Raw genomic sequence first — 19,160 nt, 5'->3', positions numbered from 1 at the left:
TTCAGTGTTCTCTTCCCATTCCCAAATACTTCAGACCTAAACTATTAAGTGGATGTCAGAGGCCAAGTGAGACAGAGGGCCTCAGTGGGGAGGGCTGATTGGGCCAGGAGGGCGTGAGTGAGGTGGGGAGTCAGTCCTGAAAACAACTGCAGAAGAATATATTGTACTATAGTCAAAAAATGCCATATTATACAGCAATAAAAAAAACTTTTACATGTATGATAAACATAACATGGTTGAATCTCAAAAAACATTGTTTTTCCAAAAAAGCCAAACATAGATGTAGACATACTGTATAATTTCTTTTTTGTTATTGTTTTTTGAAGTTTTAGAATAGGCAAGTTAAACTATCATGATTTATATCAGAGTACTGTTTGTTTTTCCTGGAATGAATTGACAGACAAAGGAGATGAGGGAAATTTGCAAGAGACAGACATATTCCATATATATATTTTTACGTTTTTAGTTATTTATTCATGGGAGACACAGAGAGAGAGGCAGAGACACAGGCAGAGGGAGAAGCAGGCTCCCTACAGGAAGCCTGAGTGGGACTCGATCCCAGGACCTCAGGATCATAACCTGAGCCAAAAGCAGACCCTCAGCCACTGAACCACCCAGATGCCCGGACACGTTCCATAGTTTGAGGGAAGTGGTAGTTACATGAGTGTAAACATTTGTAAACTTCATTGAAATGTACATTTCAAAACCATGCATTCCACTGTATGCAAATTATATCTCCATAAATTTGATTTCTAAAAGGTCAGATGTACCTCACTGTTTCTAGAGAATATTTATTTAGGATCTTGGTATTCCTTTGGCCAGATTGTTAGTGGCTTTCTTTCTTTCTTTTTTTTTTTTTTTAATTTTTCTTTTTTTTTTCTTTTATTTTTTTACATATGTTTTTAAATTGGAATTCAATTTGCCAACATATAGCATAACACCCAGTGCTCATCCCATCAAATGCCCCCCTCAGTGCCCATCACCCAGTCACCCCCACCCCTGCCCACCTCCTTTCCACAACCCCTTGTTCGTTTCCCAGTTAGGAGTCTCTCATGTTCTGTCTCCCTTTCTTATAATTCCCACTCATTTTTTCTCCTTTCCCCTTTATTCTCTTTCACTATTTTTTATATTCCCCAAATGAATGAGACCATATAATGTTTGTCCTTCTCCGACTGACTTATTTCACTCAGCATAATACCCTCCAGTTCCATCCACGTCGAAGCAAATGGTGGGTATTTGTCGTTTCTAATGGCTGAGGAATATTCCATTGTATACATAGACCACATCTTCTTTATCCATTCATCTTTCTGTTAGTGGCTTTCATACTAATATTTATGCAACTGCTATTTGTGTCCTTAATTATCTGTAAGCCTTGTGTGACATGAAAAAACATGACTTGGATGTGGAAAGAATTGAAGTAGTAAGAAATGCCTTTTGAGCACATTTTATGTCTAAGACCATATAACTGTGTTATTATTCCCATTTTACTTTGGGGAGCCCTAAAGATTTTGGAAATATAGCCCTAAGCTTTACAGAGCACAAAGTCCTCTATTTTCCAACTCTTATTTTTCCCTGCACAGCTTTCAGTGCCAGTTAGGGTATGGTAGGAAGAAGCCTATATCTCTTATTCTTGTTCCCTCAATCGGTTAACTTTGTGAGTTCAACATTGGGATGATCAACATCCTTGAATATCACACAGGAAGAGGATTCTCTCTTCCTGAATAATGTGATTTCAGCCCTTTGCAGGTAGGAGGAGGAAGCTACACTGAGCTTTTTTTTTTTTTTTAACCAAGGCACACTATTGTTCTATAGCCCCACCAGTCCAAAGTCCCCTAGGATGACCTTTCTTACTTCCACTTTCAAAGTAGCTGCAAGAACTGCGGACAGGTTGTGACTTTTTCACTGGATCCATTCTAGGAGAGGCATTCACATGTCAGTGCCTGTAACCCCCTTCCTAAGGATATTTTTCCAGTCTAGGAATGGGTTAGAAACCTACTATTCCCAACCCTTCCAGCCATATCTTTGGATGCTGACCACAAGAGCAACCAGGTACCAATTGTGTCTGGAGCTGGACCTTGTAGTCTGAGGAGATCAGAAACTTCCAGGAAGTCTCTTGGCTCAATCTGAATGGTGAGAGAGAAATGTGTGGTGATGTGGAGATGTGTCTGTGGGAGATGTAGGTCGTAAAAACAAAAAGGCTTAGGATCCTGGTCATAGTAAAAAAACTCCCTTCTCTTTCTGGAGTTAAGCCACAAGAGTGTTTGTGGTCAAAATAAATATGTAAATGTATGAATGAATCAATGAATGAATGCAAGAAAGAGGAAGTTAGATTGGCTAATAGGAGTGGATTAATTTTGTGTCTGCCTTTATTTCTCAAAATGAACTCGAGCTTTTCAATTTCAAGAGAGCCCGTGGGTCACAAGAGAATGGTTTATAGTTTTCTATACCTGCTGGGGAAATAGTTGGTTTTCAGAAAGAAGGAAGGAAAATGCATTGGGAGAGGTTGAAGTTGGTAGTGGTCTGTGAAGAACAGGCCAAAACTATGTATAAAAGTAAATTTTTGAACAGGGGATTTTTTTTTCTTGAAAGTTTTCACTCTTGTGGCTTTCTCACCACCTTGTCTTACACAGTACTTCCTTGTCAGAGTAAACATTTTGTCCTTTCACTTTCTGCTCTGAAGAAGATGGTGGGTTCTCCTGGTTATTCTCCTGCTGGCTTCCTCCTCCCTCTCCTCCTTCTTGAGGTGTCTACATGGTACTCAGCAGGTCAGTGTTCTCTCTCCTCTTTTTTTATTGGCTTGTTTTTAATGGTTCTTCTTAGATGATGACAAAACTTAGATCATGTATCAGTTGTCATGTACCTCCTCTCCAAGGCACTTATATTGGAGAAAACTGTAACTGTGTTTCCAGACTGGAAGGTTCTGGCCAAGAATGGGAGTGGTCTTTATATCAACACCCCTTATTACTCTGGGTAGATCTTATAAAACTCATAGCTATAATGTTTATCTAAATCTTTATTTATTGATTTTGGGTGATTTAAACCTGCTTAATTTCAATGTAATATTATCAGTTAAATATACTTTATAACATTCCCCACAGCGAGGAAAACCCAAGTCTGAGCACAAAGAATTTGGAAACCCTGGGCTCTATTCTGGTTATGATCTTTGAAAAATAATTTTTGTTTTCCTCTGGGATTTGAGTCCTTCTTTCATAAAATAGAAAGGACCCTCAGGATAAAGTTTTCAGACTCCAGTTTGGAGAGAAATCAACCATGAGATTACAGTAATGAGATTTTTTAATTAAAATCTCTTTAATCTGATGTCAGTTAGCAGGGAGTATTAAAATGTTTGATGTCCATGCATGTTGACTCAGTAATTATACAACAATTTATCATAAAAAAGGTTCTCCTTGGAGCAGCCCAGGTGGCTCAGAGGTTTAGCGCCGCCTTCAGTCCAGGGCATGATCCTGGAGACCCAGGATTGAGTCCCACGTCAGGCTTCCTGCTTGGAGCCTGCTTCTCCCTCCACCTCTGTCTCTGTATCACTCTCTCTCTCTCTCTCTCTGTGTGTGTGTGTCTCTCATGAATAAATAAATAAAATCTTAAAAAAAAAGGTTCTCCCATGTGTATATGTACATATGTATTAAATGTTTATTGTGGGACTATTTATAGTAATAATAAATTGGAAGCAACATAAATATTTACACTGATACAGGAAAAGCTTAAACATGATGCTATATGCTGTGTCAAAAACAATAGGTAGAGCTAAACTATCTGTACTAAAATGATTAGATGTTCCTTATTACAGAAACTGGTATGTAATGACTCCATTTAAGAGAAATAAAATAACTTTTACACTACATTGTGGCTATGAGTAATGTCAAATATCTTTCCCTAATTAAATGACTCATACAACATGTACAGCCAGTAACTCTGTGTTAACTAAGAACACATATCTGTTGAGTACTCTGGGTTTTACACAGGAATGGGAGAGAAGGGAGACCATGGCCTTCATCCAGCCTGATGGCCAATGTCATGCTCCTTGCCTAGCCTAGTCCACCCTCTCTAAGACACATTGGCCATGGGATTTTTCCTTTAAGCTCATGTGGCCTTGTCATTGTTGCTCAACACTCCTGGGTCCCCTCATAGCCATGCCTTTCTGAATTCTTCCCACTCCAGAGTCACCATATTTGTGGGCCTTTAAGCTTTAACCATAGAAAAAAGCCACATCTTTGGCCTCTGCCAGTACGAGTTTTGCCCAGGGGACATCAGTCACCTTTTAGTTATGATTGATTTCTGTACTAAAGTAATTTTCAGGGGCAGCTGGGAGTCTCAGTCCATTGAGTGTCTGCCTTTGGCTCAGGTCATTATTCCAGGGTTCTGGGATGGAGCCCCACATTATCAGGTTCCCTGTTCAGAGGGAGTCTTCTTCTCTCTCTCCCTCTGACCCTCTACCCTACTTGTGTTCTCTCTCTCAAATAAGTAAATAAAAATCTTTTTTTAAAAATAAAGTAATTTTCAAGCAGATGCCTTAAGTGACTTGACAGAGGAGCTTATTCCATAATTAAGCAAAGTCTTCATGTTCAGCTTGCAGCATCCTCCTTCCCTGCCCCAGGGAATCCAACCATCCTCTCTGGTAAAGACTGCTCTGCTCTTACCACCTGGAACCACTGGCTTCTAAGTCCTCTCAAAAAAATAATTTTTATGAAAAATTATTCTTTAACATTCCAAGCATTCAGTTATTAAGAAAAAAAGCAACTTAACCTTATAAATTCTACCTTTCACTTTGAGATGAAAAACACTGCTAATCCTTTCCCTCCTCAGAACAGAGTAACCTAAATCTTCAGATCAGAAATGACTAATTATCCTCCTAGGAGCAGAGTTTGGGAGAGAAAGAGATGGGTGTGGAGAGAAGTACCTTCTACTCCTCTCCTACCAAAAGAAGGGATAATTGCTTAATGAACTACTTTGCCACATTTAATTCTAAATAAATCTCTTTTATATAGGTTTTACATAATTTACATACAATACTATCTGTAAACGCATAGAAAAATTGTCCTTTCAAATGCCAAACTATCAGTAGTTGTTACTTCTGGAGAATATAGTTAAAGAAGTTAGGTTCTTTATATATATATATATATATATATATATATATATGTATATATATATATATATATAATACATATATGACTTTTTTGGGAAACAATGCAAATAAGAAAGAAATTAAGATGGGTGTTTTTGTCTCACTCATTTCCCTAATCTGTCTTTGATTTTCATGCAGTGTCTGGGTTTTCTGTGAAGGGACCGGCTGAGCCCATCATGGTTCTGCTAGGGGCAAATGCCACTCTGCCCTGCCAGCTGTCCCCAGAGCAGAGTGCAGCTGACATGCACATTCGGTGGTACCGAACCCAATTCTCTCCAGCTGTGTTTGTGTACCAGAATGGACAGGAACAAGGTGGGGAGCAAATGCTGGAGTACCATGGCAGGACAGAGTTGGTGAGGGACTCCATCAACAGAGGAGGTGTGGCCCTGCTGATCCAACATGTTCGTGCCTCTGATCATGGCCAGTACCAGTGTCATTTTAAGGATGATCAGAGCTCCCAAGAGGCTATTGCGGAGCTGCATGTCATAGGTATGTTAACTTGGCATAGAATGTGTATATCATGGTATAAAGCAAAAAGAAACATGAGGATGTCTGGATTCCTACCTTGGCATTTCTTATGATCATCCTTATATTCTTACATTAATTTACCTTGCAGAATATCAATTTTCTAAGCTGTGCAGTGAGGATAATACTATATACTCTATTCACTTTAAACACCAAAAAAGGCAGTATTTCTGAATATGTTTTGGTATCCTAAAAGACCCCAGAAAATTAATGGACTAGTATTAATTCAGACAGGTACTGACACCCTCAGACATTAGTTTTCACCCAATCAGTAGAGAAAGACAATTTATAGAATTAAGCTTCTTTTTCTAACTTTAATTGTACCTGTTTTTTTCCTCTCCTTGAAATGACCCCAAGCTCTCTTAGTCTAAGTATAGTGCAAAGACATCAAGTTTTCAAGATTTCAAAATTGAATCACAGGTTGTCCTAACATTTACTGTGAGAGGTTTATTGACCTCTGAGCTTCAGTTTACTTATCAGTATAGTGAGGACATTTCAACCTTCAGCCTCAGGGACTCCTAAGCCCCAAGGACCACAGGCCTTAAAGACATGCCTTATCTCCTCAGGGTTGGGCTCTGTGCCTCATGTTCACATGATGGGACCTGAGGATGGTGGGATCCGAGTGCTATGCTCTTCAGATGGCTGGTTTCCAAAACCCAAGGTACAGTGGAATGACATGTTGGGAGTGAATCTACAGTCCCTCTCTGAATCTCAGACCCAAGATGAAGATGGGCTCTTCCATGTGGAAGCATCTCTTGTGGTCATGGACAGCTCTCTGGGCAATGTGACCTGTTCCATCCAGAATCCCCTCTCCAGACAAGAGAAAGTATCATGCATCTTCCTCCCAGGTGAATGAGGTACAAACCCCAAAGCAGAGTTGGGAGTGTGATGAGGGAAGGGAAGAGGGAAAGAGGGCTCAGGAAGCTTTGGGGAAAGGGCAGGATGGCCTCCAGGCTAGTCCTCACTGTGTCTTCACATGTCTGTGTCAGAGCCTTTCTTCCCCAAGATGGACCCATGGAAGGCAGCTCTGGCTGGGACAGTCCCTGTGCTGATGCTCCTCCTCATTGGAATCAGCTACACAGGCTGGAGAGAACATCAAGCCAAAGAAAAGGAAGTAAAGAAAAAGAAGAGAGAATTTAATGAAAGAGATCAGATGAAAAATGAAAAGGAAATGGCACAGAAGGCCACAGGTAAATCAAGGAAGCAGAGCAAATAGGGTTCATGGAAAAGCTGGGGGTACAGGTTGTATAAGGCAGACGAGGAAATAAAAGGTTGCCAAAGGACCCCAAGGGAAACATGGAGTACCCTTGTTTCATAAATTCAAATTCCATAAAGCTGGAGCCCTATGAAAAGGAGGAAACCATGTGAGAAGCTTGGATAGTTGTGGGCAGTGGCTATCAGGCCTCTAAGGTGGGGCTCTTCAAACCACACCATGGCCCTCATGCGTCTGCCCCCAAACTGTGCTGTTATGTCTCCTTGTAGAAATGTCTTCCCCTGTCTTCTGCTCCTATTCTTCTTTCAAGAATAAGCTTCTTAAACACCTAAGAAATCTTGAATTCCCATTGAAGCATGGGCACTCCTTCCTCAATGAATTTATGACGTTTCCCATGTAACTTTTCCTAGCACTTGTCATTTTAGATTCTGAATGTGTGTTTGCTAATTGTTCTCACCTACTTAACTATGGGACCTCTGAGGGAGGGCCACATTAAATTCATTCAGCTACTCCATGAACTCAAGAGAAGCCAAAACCCAATTTGATGGATTTTATATCTCTTCTTTCAGAGAAACTCAAGGCAGAGCTTGGTGAGTCTTACTTCTTCTCATGCCTTGTGTAGAATTTTCTCCCCTTTCTACATCTGTTCTAGGACTCACTGAATGTTCTTTCTTTCAGAACAGAGAAAGGCACTATACCTTGAAGGTAAGAGACTGAGTTTTCCTCACCACTCAAGGTTTTGATGTCTAACACTTTCTTAGCTCCCTCTCCTCAAAGAGAAAGACTGAAAGATTTAAGAGTGACTAGTGAAAAAAAATAAGGGGGAGGGAGGAGAATGTGAGGCTCTGGATGTCTTGCCTTGTCTAAACTGGATCTGTTATGTTTTAGATTGGAAGAAGGCCCTGCTGTATCCTGGTAAGTAACTTAGATCTTGCTATGTGTCTCTGATATTCCGAGTGCAATAAATAGAGATATAAGCACACATACACACATCTACTTGCAAGTTGTAAAGATTTATTTGGTATCAATCTATAGTATTTTGTATTTGGAAGCTCAAATATTCAGTTGTTTTTTTACAGCTATGGTTAAAGGAGAAATAACTGTTGACTTATAAATTCTATATTATTGAGTATGACTCAACATCAATTGTTAACCCATCCACTATGGAGAAGGGAAGGAACGAACTCAGAGAAATTTTGATGAGATTTAAGAAGACTAAAGAATACTCTATATTATATCAGCATTGCTATACTCTCAATAAAGTTTTAAAAAGCAGATAATATATTTTCTATTTGGGAAAATATATTAATTATTATTTTATTTATTTTACCTATTTGAAATAAGGAAGGGAAAGTTCAATATACAGGAACAAGGTTTATATTTGAAAAAGTTTGAAAAACAATCTTTCAAAATATTTTACTACCATTGTAAAGATATATTTGTCTGATGGTAGAGGGAATTGGTTATTTTATGTATTCTAATCTCTGGTCCATGTACTGTGTGTGTTTAAGACAGGGTGTGTGCATGTGCAAAACAGAGTTAGACCTCAAAAGCATACTAGGTCTTTCCTTAAATATATAGTTGTGAAATTTTTATAAGCTCACTATTGTTCTAGATGTTTATGGCATAAACCATAATCTCTGACTGTGTAGAAATTAAGATCCATTGGAAGAAGTAAGGTAAGAACCAGCCAACTGCTCACAGCGTGATAAGTACTTTGATAAGATAGGTCAAGGTGCCCCTCCCAAGGGTTAAAGTCAGTATGCAATTTCTACTAAGAGTTTTCTTTCAGAAGTTGCTTAAAAATGTTCCCATGATTCTAGAGGAGAGAACAAAGTATAGTAAGGATGAGGACATACAGATTTTAGTTTTAGCTCCATCACAGCTGAAGAATTTAATCATTTTTTGCTTTCCTGATCTCAGCCTCCTTATCTCTAAGATGAAGATGTCCTTCTTGACTCATATATTCTTTAATTCTATGTATAGAGGGCTACCCTTCTTTGAAGAAGCATCTCAGTAAAAGACCATCAAGAATTATGGATAAATTCTTTTTTTTAAGTTTTATTTATTTATTTATTTATTTATTTATTTATTTATTTATTCATAAGAGACCCAGAGAGAGGCAGAGACATAGGCAGAGGGAAAAGTAGGCTTCCTACAAGGAGCCCAATGTGGGACTCCATTCTAGAATTCTAGAATCACGCCCTGAGCCAAAGGCAGACCCTCAACCGCTGAGCCACCCAGACATACCTATGGATAAATTCTTACTGCCTATTGCCCCAAGAGAATATTCAGTCTTTAAATAAAGTCACAAGTTCTGTCATAAGAGAAGTGGGTCCAGGCAGAAGCAGATGTAGTTCTATTCCTCATGAAGAAATTTCTGGAGAAAAATATTAAAAACATGATTACAAGCATTAAAATAAAAAAGGACTGTTTAAAAGCCCTGGTCATAAGCTTAAACTCTACTCTGAGGTGGTCACTGGCTGGGAAAACCCTGAAATAAAATAAAATAATAAAATAAAATGAAAGGACATTGTATAGCTTTCATCCTCAATGAGGAGTGCCACAAAAGTATTAAAAGCATAGGTGCCTAGAACACTAGACCCTGTTCTAGATGTTCTCCAGACTTACTCCTCCAGCATCCGCCCAATGAGGGGATCATTTCTAATTGAGACACATGCAGGAAGTACACCCTTTGTCTTGTAGTTTCTGGACACTGCAGAGTTCAAAGGGCTCAAAGGAGGAGGAAAAGAGAGCTGAGAAGAGATAGGAAAGCAAGTGTGTCCCTCCTTTTCATTCTGTGGGCATGCTTCCATCACAGGTTCAATTTGTATTGCTCTTTTTCAGACTGGAGGAAGAAACACTTCCAGTGTGGTGAGTAGCTCTTTTTTTTGTTTTTGTTTTTTTTTATCTTTTTGACCCCTTTCTAACTTGCCTTCTGTTATCCCATTTTTCCCTCTCAACATTGTCTCCTAGTTAAAAAGACAGAGGCAAAGAAAGGAAAGAACGTGAAGATCATTATTTGTTGGCCTCAACTGAAAATTGCTGCTAGGATTAGCTACTCTGGTTATATTTCCACCTTCATATATTGGCCATGCTTTTTCACCTGTGGTGGTGGGGGCACTTGGTTCTGAACAGAAATTATAGCTCCTCAGTTGAGGAGATCTCCAACTGAGTAAAAAGTGCTCAAAATGATGAGTAACACAGCTGCTCTTTTAAAAGAGGCCAGCTGACATGGAGCCTATTACTAATTGAAGAACATAGTTGGAATTTGTAGAGAAGTTGGGAAGAACACTATTCTCAAGTAAACACTGCAAGTCCCAGCTCACTCTCATACTCTGCCAAGACACTGATAATAGCATAGGTAAGATAAAATGAGCTAAGTAGCATTGAACCCATGGTGAGAGCACTCCACAGCTCCACCTTTCCCAGTACACACACATTCAGAGGACAGGGGTTCTTTCACTACTTAATTAATTTCTTTAAGGTTTCACCAGCACAACAGCTTTCTGAAATATATATGTAACATATATATTATATAATATTGACCCTTCCTTTCCCTTTTCTTTCTCCCCAGCCAATGTGACTGTGAACATGGAAATCTTTCATCAGAGTAATTCTGACTCAGAGAGAAATGAGAACTTTAGAGTGGAAACACAGGATCTGTGTCTTAGTGATAAGCAAGGAGACTGTAACCTTATCACACTTAATCAGGAAGACTTCACTTCAGGAAAACACTACTGGGAAGTAAATATTAAAGACATTGATGAGTGGACTCTCGGTGTTTATGAGAAACTCACAGACAAGAGTGAGCTATCCACAGATCTACAAAACAAGAAATTCAGAGTCTTAGAGAAGAAAGGAAGTGAATACCGGACTCTCACCTGTTGCCCCCCAAACATTTCCCAGGTTGACTGTCTCCAGATAGGAAAGTGTCCACAAAAGATTGTGATTTTTTTGGATTATGAAGACAATGACATTTCTTTCTATGACATGATTGAAGGTACCCACATCTTTTCCTTCACCCAGACAAACTTCTCTGGGTCAGTCTATCCTTACTTCAACCTTAAATGCATGGAGCATTCCCATATCTGCAATATTAAGTGACTTACAGGAAGAATCTATACTGTGAAGACAATAGCCCATTCTCTGTAAACCCTAGCATGCCAGTTCTAATCGATGACCTCAGCCTCACTGATTATGAGGCCTCTCGGGCTGAGGCTCCATAAGTCCTCAGGAACACAGTTCCTGACTATATTAAGCAGTATTTCTTAATTGCAGAGAAGAATTTTTATGCTGTAGTTGTTATTGTTATAAATGCTGTTTCTTGCTTTATATTTAATATATCACAGACTGATAATTTTCTTTTTTTTTTAAGATTTTATTTATTCATGAGAGACACAGAGAGGGGCAGAGACACAGGCAGAGGGAGAAGCAGGCTCCACGCAGGGAGCCCAATGTGGGACTTGATCCCGTGACCCCAGGATCACGCCCTGGGCTGAAGGCAGGCGCTAAACCGCGGAGTCACCCAGGGATCCCCAAAGACTGATAATTTTCTAAAATAAATTACTAGAAATATGAAGTTAATAAAAAACATGCATACAATTACAAGTTGTAATTAATTTATTGTTAGATTCAATATATTTAAAATTTCTCTGTTGATTTGTTCTAAAACATCTGTAATATTCTATTTCTGTATTTGTCTCATAAAGAACTGGTAAGAAATAGTTAATATAGCTCACTGGTCTGTGAACAACACTTTGAGTAGCACTGTTAAAGCAGTATTCAAAGGAGTAAAAATTAGAAAAACCTCCTCCCATTTCTCCATAGCAATGCTAAATAAAAGCGACAAAATAGTGCTATTTTCAAATGTTGGAGAAAAGTTATAATTTGATACATGCTAAGCTATATCTTAAATACAAGGATAATATGAGGAAAGAAAAAGACAAATATCTAAGCACAAACCAGTTCTAACAAATATGATGACGTCAACATGGTAGAGGTCTAGGAAAACCAAAGAGGAGAGAATATATTGAAGTATTTAAAGAAAGACATTTTATTGCTTTGCTAAAGATATTAATAAGGGAAATGACTACTTTGGGGAATTCTAAGTATATTCACCAGTAGAAGTAAGGAAAGGCCCTTTTTCCCTCTCTAATAAGATGATTAGAGGAAATAGTACTTAAGGTTTAAACAGGGGTAAGAAGAGAATGTACTTTCATGAGCTAGACTGAAAAACCTGGTAAATTCTGTGGATATAGGGTAGAATACCCAGAAAAATCTTGCCCTAGTAGCAGAGAATAATTAGCACTACACTAAAAACTGATCCAATATCCAGTATGGATGAACAAATCTTAAAAGCAAGACTCAAAAGGATCAATTTATTTACAAGTATCTAACTTCATTCCAGAGCAGAGCTCAACATGATAAAATTCAGTATCTGACATCCAATAAAAAATTAACAGATTTGAAAAGAGGCAGGAAAACCCAACTCAAATTGAACAGAAAAATCAATAAATTGAAATTGACACAGAACTGATACAGGTGTTAGATTTAACAAACAAGGACATGAAAACAAAAGTTATAGCTATATTTCAGATACTCAAAAAATTCACTAGAGATATCCATTTAAAGAAAACAAATTTAACTTCTTTAGATGGAAATGACAATGTGTGAGATGAAAATTATATTGAATATGGCTAGCAGTAGATTAACCATTGCAGAAATAAATGATCAGTGAACTTGGAAGACATAGAAACAGAAACTATCCAAAATAAAACACACACGCAAAAAAAAAGAATTGAAAAAAATAAAGCCTATCAATAGTCATGGGAAAACTTCAAAGGGCCCAATACAAAGGCAGCTGAAGTCCTTGAAAAGAAGAGGAGAGTGGACAGGAAAAAGATTTGAGAAAATAAGAACCAAAAATATATTCTAAATTTGATCATTATAAACTCCAGACCCAAAAAACTGTCTTAGTCTGTTTGGGCTCCTCTAACAAAAATACCATATACTCAGTGGTATATAAACTACAGAAATTTATTTCTCATGATTCTGGAGGCTGAGAAGTTGTCTTCAGATTTGGTGCCCAGTGAGAGCTAGTTTCCTGGTTTGTAGATGGTTGTGTTTTCACTGTGTCTTCACATGGCTGAAGGGTTGATGGAGTTCTGTGGGGTCTCCTTTACAAGGACACTAGTTCCATTTCTAAGGGCTCCATTGTTATCTCTTAATTACTTCCCAAATGTGGAAATACCAAATACCATCACTTTGGGGATTAGGCTTCAACATATGTATTTTGGAAACACACAAACATTCACTCTGTAGCAAAATTCAATGAACTCAAAGCACAATAGTAAAGAAAACACATAGCACATGAAAATCAAATTACTTAAAACCAGAGATTTAGGGACACCTGGGTGGCTAAGGGCATGATCCCAGGATCCGGGATCAAGTCCTGCATCGGGCTCCCTGCAAGGAGCCTGCTTCTCCCTCTGCCTGTGTCTCTGCCTCTCTCTCTCTGTGTTTTTCATGAATAAATAAGTAAATTTTTAAAATAATAGCCCAGAGATTTAAAGAAACCAGAGTAAAAAAAAATTAAATTATGTATAGAAGAACAAAAGTAAAGATGACAATATTTTTCATTGTAAGCAGTGAAACTAAGAAAACTGTGGAGGAATATCATAAAGTACTGGAATAAACATATATCATCAGAATAGAATTTAATACATAGTGAAAATTTTTCATAAGCAAAGGTGAAATAAAGATGCTTTCATTTGGGACACCTGGGTGGCTCAGCGGTTGAGCACCTGTCTTCAACCCAGGGCATGATGCTGGAGTCCTGGGATCAAGTCCTGCATCAGGCTCCCTGCTGGGAACCTGCTACTCCCTCTGTCTCTGCCTCTCTTTTGTGTCTTTCATGAATAAATAAATAAAATCTTTTAAAAAAATGTTTTTATTTATAGACAAGCAGAAAAAGAACTTATCACCAGTAGACCTACACTACAAGAAATGAAATGAAATAAATGAAATGAAATGAATGAAACTGTTTAAAACAGTCCCTTTAGGCAGAAGGAAAATGGTAACTAATGGAAATTTGTATCTATACAAAGGAGTGAAGAGCACTGGGAACAGATATCTGTATGGGTAATTATAGAAGGATATCTTTTTATTGTTTCAAAAATTTAAAAGATAAGAGACTTTTTAAACAAAAATAGTAACAATGAAGAATGGGATTTATAACAGAAGAAAAAAATGTAATGTATGACAACAATAGCACAAAGACCAGGAAGAAAACATGAAAATATACTGCTGTGAGTCTCCTACTGGACATGAAATAATGTAACAGCAGTCAAGCTTAAAATGTAAGTTAAATGTGAATGCCATAAACTGTGAACAACCACTAAAATAACAATAAAATTACAGCTAATAGGCCAGAAAGGGCAAGAAAATGGATCATCAAAAATAATCAATGAATTAAAACAGAAAAAGAGGAAAAAGTTAAGATAGTATAGATAGAACAAACAGAAAATAAACAGATGATAGACTTGAACTATATCAATAATGACATTAAATGCAAAGGCAGATTTTTGGATTGGTTAAGAAAATAAATAGCCAAATATATGCTGCCCACAAGAAAAATACTTTAAATGCAAAAATTCAAATAGGTTAAAATTAAAAGGATGGAAAAAGACATATTATACAAACATTAATGAAAAGATAGCTGAAATGGCTCTATTAGCATCACAGTAGATTATAGAACAAAGAAAGAATATTATCCAGGATAGAGAAGGTCATTCTATAACAATAAAGGGATCATTCATCATAAGAACGTTATAATACTAAATGTTTATATAACAATAATCATTTACAATAAACATAAATGATAATGCTTAATATTATCTAACAGACCTTCAGAATTCATAAATAAAAATCTGATAAAATTAGGAGAAATAAAGTCACATATATAGGACATACCATTGAGCAAAAGAAAGCACGTTATTTTTTTTTGTATATATTTTTTTTATTGGAGTTCGATTTGCCAGTATATAGAGTAACACCCAGTGCTCATTCCATCAAGTGGCACCCTCAGTGCCCGTCACCCAGTCACCCCAACCCCCCGCCCACCTCCCTTTCCACTACCCCTTGTTCATTTCCCAGAGTTAGGAGTCTCTCATGTTCTGTCACCCTCACTGATATTTCCCACTCATTTTCTCTCCTTTCCCCTTAAGAAAGCACATTCTATTCAAGTTCATGCAGAATATTTACAAAGAGAGACCATCTTCTGAGCCACAAACTATATCTCAATAAATTAAAAAAGATTCATTATAAGATACATTATAAGAAGTATCTTCTCTGTTCACAGTAAACTTAAGTTAGAAAGCAACCCAGGAAGATATCTGCAAAAATCCCCACATATATGGAAACTAAAGAACATGCTTCTATAAACCTTGGGTCAAACAAGCAATAAAAAAGGAAATTAGAATTAAACTTTAAAAAACAGTACATAGTGAAACCCCAATGCCAAGTGGAGGACAAAAACAAAGACAGTAGAAGTTAAAGCCTTTAGTGCCTATGCTGTGGAAAACATTAAATACAGCCCAACTCTTAATCGGATTTACATAAATCCTTCTATTAAAGGCCTAATTGCTTTAGTTTCTATTACCTCATCCAACATTTATGACTTTCAGCAAAAAATTCCAAGGCATGCCAAAGGCAAAAACAAAATAAAACACACACACAGAAAACAATTGAAGAAGCAAATTCAGCATCAGAATGAAACTCAGATATGACACAGAAGTTGTAGTTATCAGGCAGGAAATTTAAAATAATTATGAATAATATGAAAAGGTCTCCACTAGAAATAAAAAAGGAAACATGCAAGACCAGATAAGCCACACAAGCAGACACAGAAATTTGATGGCATTTTTTTTTTGTCTGTGAACTCAAAATGGCCAAGAAAGAGTTAGTGACCCTGAAAAGAGATGAACAGAAATTTCCCAAACTAAAATGTTAAAAAAAAGAATGACAAAAAGAGAACAAAATATAAACATTCAAAAACTATGGGACACTATCTAAAGATGTAACATCCGTGCAATTGGAATACCTGAAGAAGAGAGAAAGCAGAAGAAATATTTGAAATGATAATGGCTGAGAACATCCTAAACTATTTGACAGATATGGAAGCACAGATCCCAGAAACTCAGAGAATACCAGAAAAGGATAAACACTAAAAGTATTACACCTAAGCACATTATATTCAAACTGCATGAAACCAAAGACAAATGGAAAATCTCAAAGGAAGTTACGGGAGAAAAACATATTGCCCATGGAGGGATGAAGATTAGAATTGCAGTCAACTTCTTGTCAGAAACCATGTAAGCAAGAAAAGGTAGAGAGTGAATTGGAATCCATCAGGGGAGTGGAATGTATTATATGCCCAGCAAAAACAGTGTCCTGAGTAAAAAAGCCAGACACAAGAGGTCACATATGGTACAATGCAATTTATATAAAATATCTGGAATAGGTCAAGCCATACAGACAAGAAACAGATAAGTGGTTTCCGAGGGTTGAGGAAAGGAAGTAATGAAAAGTGACAGCTTCATAGGTGGGAAGTCTCCTTCAGGAGTGATAAAAATGTTTTACAATTAGATAGAAGTGATCGTTGCACAGCACTGTGAATGTAATAAATACCACTGAATCATATGCTTTAAAATAGTTACTTTTATGTGACGTGGATTCCACCTCAATAAAAAACAATGTGAAGGAGAAATAAAGATTTATGGACAAAAACCAAAGGAATTCATTGTTGGTGTACCTGACCTGCAAGAAATGTGAAAAGGCAGAAGAAAAATGACATAGATCAGAAAAATAGGTCTGCATAAGAAAAGGAAAGAAGGTCAGAGAAAAAAAAAGAAAATAAAATTAAACTTTCTTTTTTCTTATTATTAATAGATATAAAGGTTAACCATTCGAAGCAATAATAACAACAATATTTTGGGTGTTTATAGCATATGGACAAATGAATGACAGGTATAAGGTATAAGAAAAGATATAAGAAAAATTATTTGGGAATACTCTATTACAAAGTATTCACATTATGTATGAAGTGGTATAGGGTTATTTGAGGTGAGCTTAGGTTATTTAAAAGTATATATTGCAAACTTCAGGTAAATCACTGAAAGGTTTTTAACAGAAGTACAACCGATATGCTAAAGGAGATGGTAACATAGAATCACATAAAAAGATCTGTCAAAACTAGAAAAGGTGAGGGATCCCTGGGTGGCTTAGTGGTTGGGCACCTGCCTTTGGCCTGGGGCATGATCCTGGAGACCCGGGATCGAGTCCCACGTCAAGCTCCCTGTGTGGAGCCTGCTTCTCCCTGTGTCTCTGCCTCTCTCTCTCTCTCTCTCTCTCTCTCTCTCTCTCTCTCTCATGAATAAATAAATAAAATCTTTAAAAAAAAAAAAAAGAAAAAAAGACTAGAAAAGGTGAGCAGGGAGCAGTGGGCATCAGCAGGGAACAGCGGGCAGCAGCATGCAGCAGCTCTTTCTACCCCCAGGTCCTGTCCCCATGCTTTAATAAAACCACTATTTTGCACTGAAAAAAAGAAAACCAAAAATAAGAAAACAGAAAAGGTAGAAAAGGGAGAAGGGAGATAAAAGAGAAAAAATACAATGAATAGAAAACAGTTACCAAGGTAGTAGATATTAATTTGACTCCATAAAAAAAATCATCTTAATCATGAATGGTATAAATACACCGATTAAATGACTGTGATTGTCAGCATTGATAAAAAAGACAAGACCCAGCTCTAAATTGTCAATAAGAAACTCACTCTAAATTATAAAGACTCAGATACTTAGAAGTAAAGGGATAGAGAAAGATATATCATACTAACAGTAATTATAAGAAAGCCGAAGTATTTATATTAATTTCAGTTGAAGTGTAATACATATAAAGGAATTAATTCCCTAAGAAGACATCACAATCCTTGTATATAAGTGTTGAGTTGCTAAATTCTACACCTGAAACTAATATTACATTGTATATTAACTAACTAGAATTGTGGAGGCCGAGAAAAATCAAGGCCATCCCACCTAAAGTTTAGCATTAGCACAAGTACAGCCATCTTAGGCCCCTGTGAATAAGAGCTGAACTTTATGGGGAAAACTGCAGAATGTCCTCAATGTCCTCGCAGGGAATCCCATATAAGAAAGACAACAGAGCCCACGCCCATGGTAGAAAGTGTCATATTAGAATGAGAACAGAGCTCAATGCCCTTGAAAGCCCCACATCAGAATGTAAACAGAACTTGGAGAAATTCTTCCACCCCTTCTGAAAATCCCCTAGACCAGCGTATAAAAAACCCAGCTGTAACCCACCTCAGGGTCCAAGTCCCTGCTCCGCTGTGTCGGGTGCACTTGGACCCAAGCCCGAGCTTGTAAATAAACCCTCGTGCGCTTGCATCCGTCTCGGCTCCTCGGTGGTTTCTCGGATTCGCAATCTTGGGCACAACAGAATCTAATTAAAAACTTGAGGAAAAACAACAACAATCCTAAATGTATATGTATCTACATCAGAATGTCAGAGTACATGAAGCAAAAACTAATAGAACTGAAATGGAGAAATAGATAAATCGACTATTACAATTTGAATTTTAAACATCCTTATAATAGTCTCCTATTGCTGTTCTAACAAATTACCGCAAATTTAGTGTCTTAAAACTACACAAATTATCATATTAAAGTTCTGAAGTCTGGCAGATCTCACTGGGCTAAAACCAAGGTGTTGGGAGGATTTCATTATTTCCTTCTGGAAGCTCTATGGTAGAAGAGCAGCCAGTTTCTAAAGGCTGCTCATATTCTCTGGCTCATGGTCTCTATCCTTCATCTTCAAACCAGAAATGGCAGGTTGAATTCATCTCCTACTGCATCACTCTGACCTTTGTTTGATCTCCCTTTTCCACTTTTAAATATCTTTGTTATAATAGGCCCATTCAGATAATCTTGGATAATCTTCCTATCCTACAGTCAGCTGCTTGACAACCTTATTTTTTTCTGCTATTAAGATAATCCCTATTTACTATGTAATATAACATAATCTTACAGATTCTAGGAATAAGGATGTAGATATCTTTAAGGAGCCATTATTCTGCCTATCATTCTCTGCTATCACTAATTGATAACTCCAGATTAAGACCAGGTGATCAAGATTAATGTCAAAAGTGTTGTCATGTTGACCACATGTACCCTTGACATGATGTGACTGTCTACACTCAATAGA

General features: G+C 37.4%; 1 protein-coding gene across 1 annotated transcript; it reads left to right on the top strand.

Annotated features, from left to right (window-relative positions):
• Positions 1-2,683: 2,683 nt before the first annotated feature.
• On the top strand, positions 2,684-10,985 carry LOC129512792 (butyrophilin-like protein 1). The gene is made up of 9 exons (XM_055330333.1): positions 2,684-2,765; positions 5,279-5,629; positions 6,232-6,513; positions 6,655-6,855; positions 7,448-7,468; positions 7,557-7,583; positions 7,767-7,793; positions 9,726-9,752; positions 10,456-10,985. Exons 1-9 carry the CDS (start codon positions 2,684-2,686, stop codon positions 10,983-10,985), a joined length of 1,548 nt encoding a protein of 515 aa, XP_055186308.1.
• The last annotated feature ends 8,175 nt before the right edge of the window (positions 10,986-19,160 follow it).

The sequence above is a fragment of the Nyctereutes procyonoides genome, unplaced genomic scaffold, assembly GCF_905146905.1.
Source record: "Nyctereutes procyonoides isolate TBG_1078 unplaced genomic scaffold, NYPRO_anot_genome, whole genome shotgun sequence".
NCBI lineage: Eukaryota > Metazoa > Chordata > Mammalia > Carnivora > Canidae > Nyctereutes > Nyctereutes procyonoides.
Note: the sequence above shows the minus strand (reverse complement) of the source record. Positions and strands in the feature narration are given on the sequence as shown.

Bases quoted from the DNA above. Each gene is read 5' to 3' on its own strand.
- LOC129512792 (XM_055330333.1), top strand. From the start codon at position 2,684: ATGGTGGGTTCTCCTGGTTATTCTCCTGCTGGCTTCCTCCTCCCTCTC. The intron at 2,766-5,278 runs GTCAGTGTTCTC...ATTTTCATGCAG, and splicing joins GTCTACATGGTACTCAGCAG to TGTCTGGGTTTTCTGTGAAG. The intron at 7,794-9,725 runs GTAAGTAACTTA...GCTCTTTTTCAG, and splicing joins GAAGGCCCTGCTGTATCCTG to ACTGGAGGAAGAAACACTTC.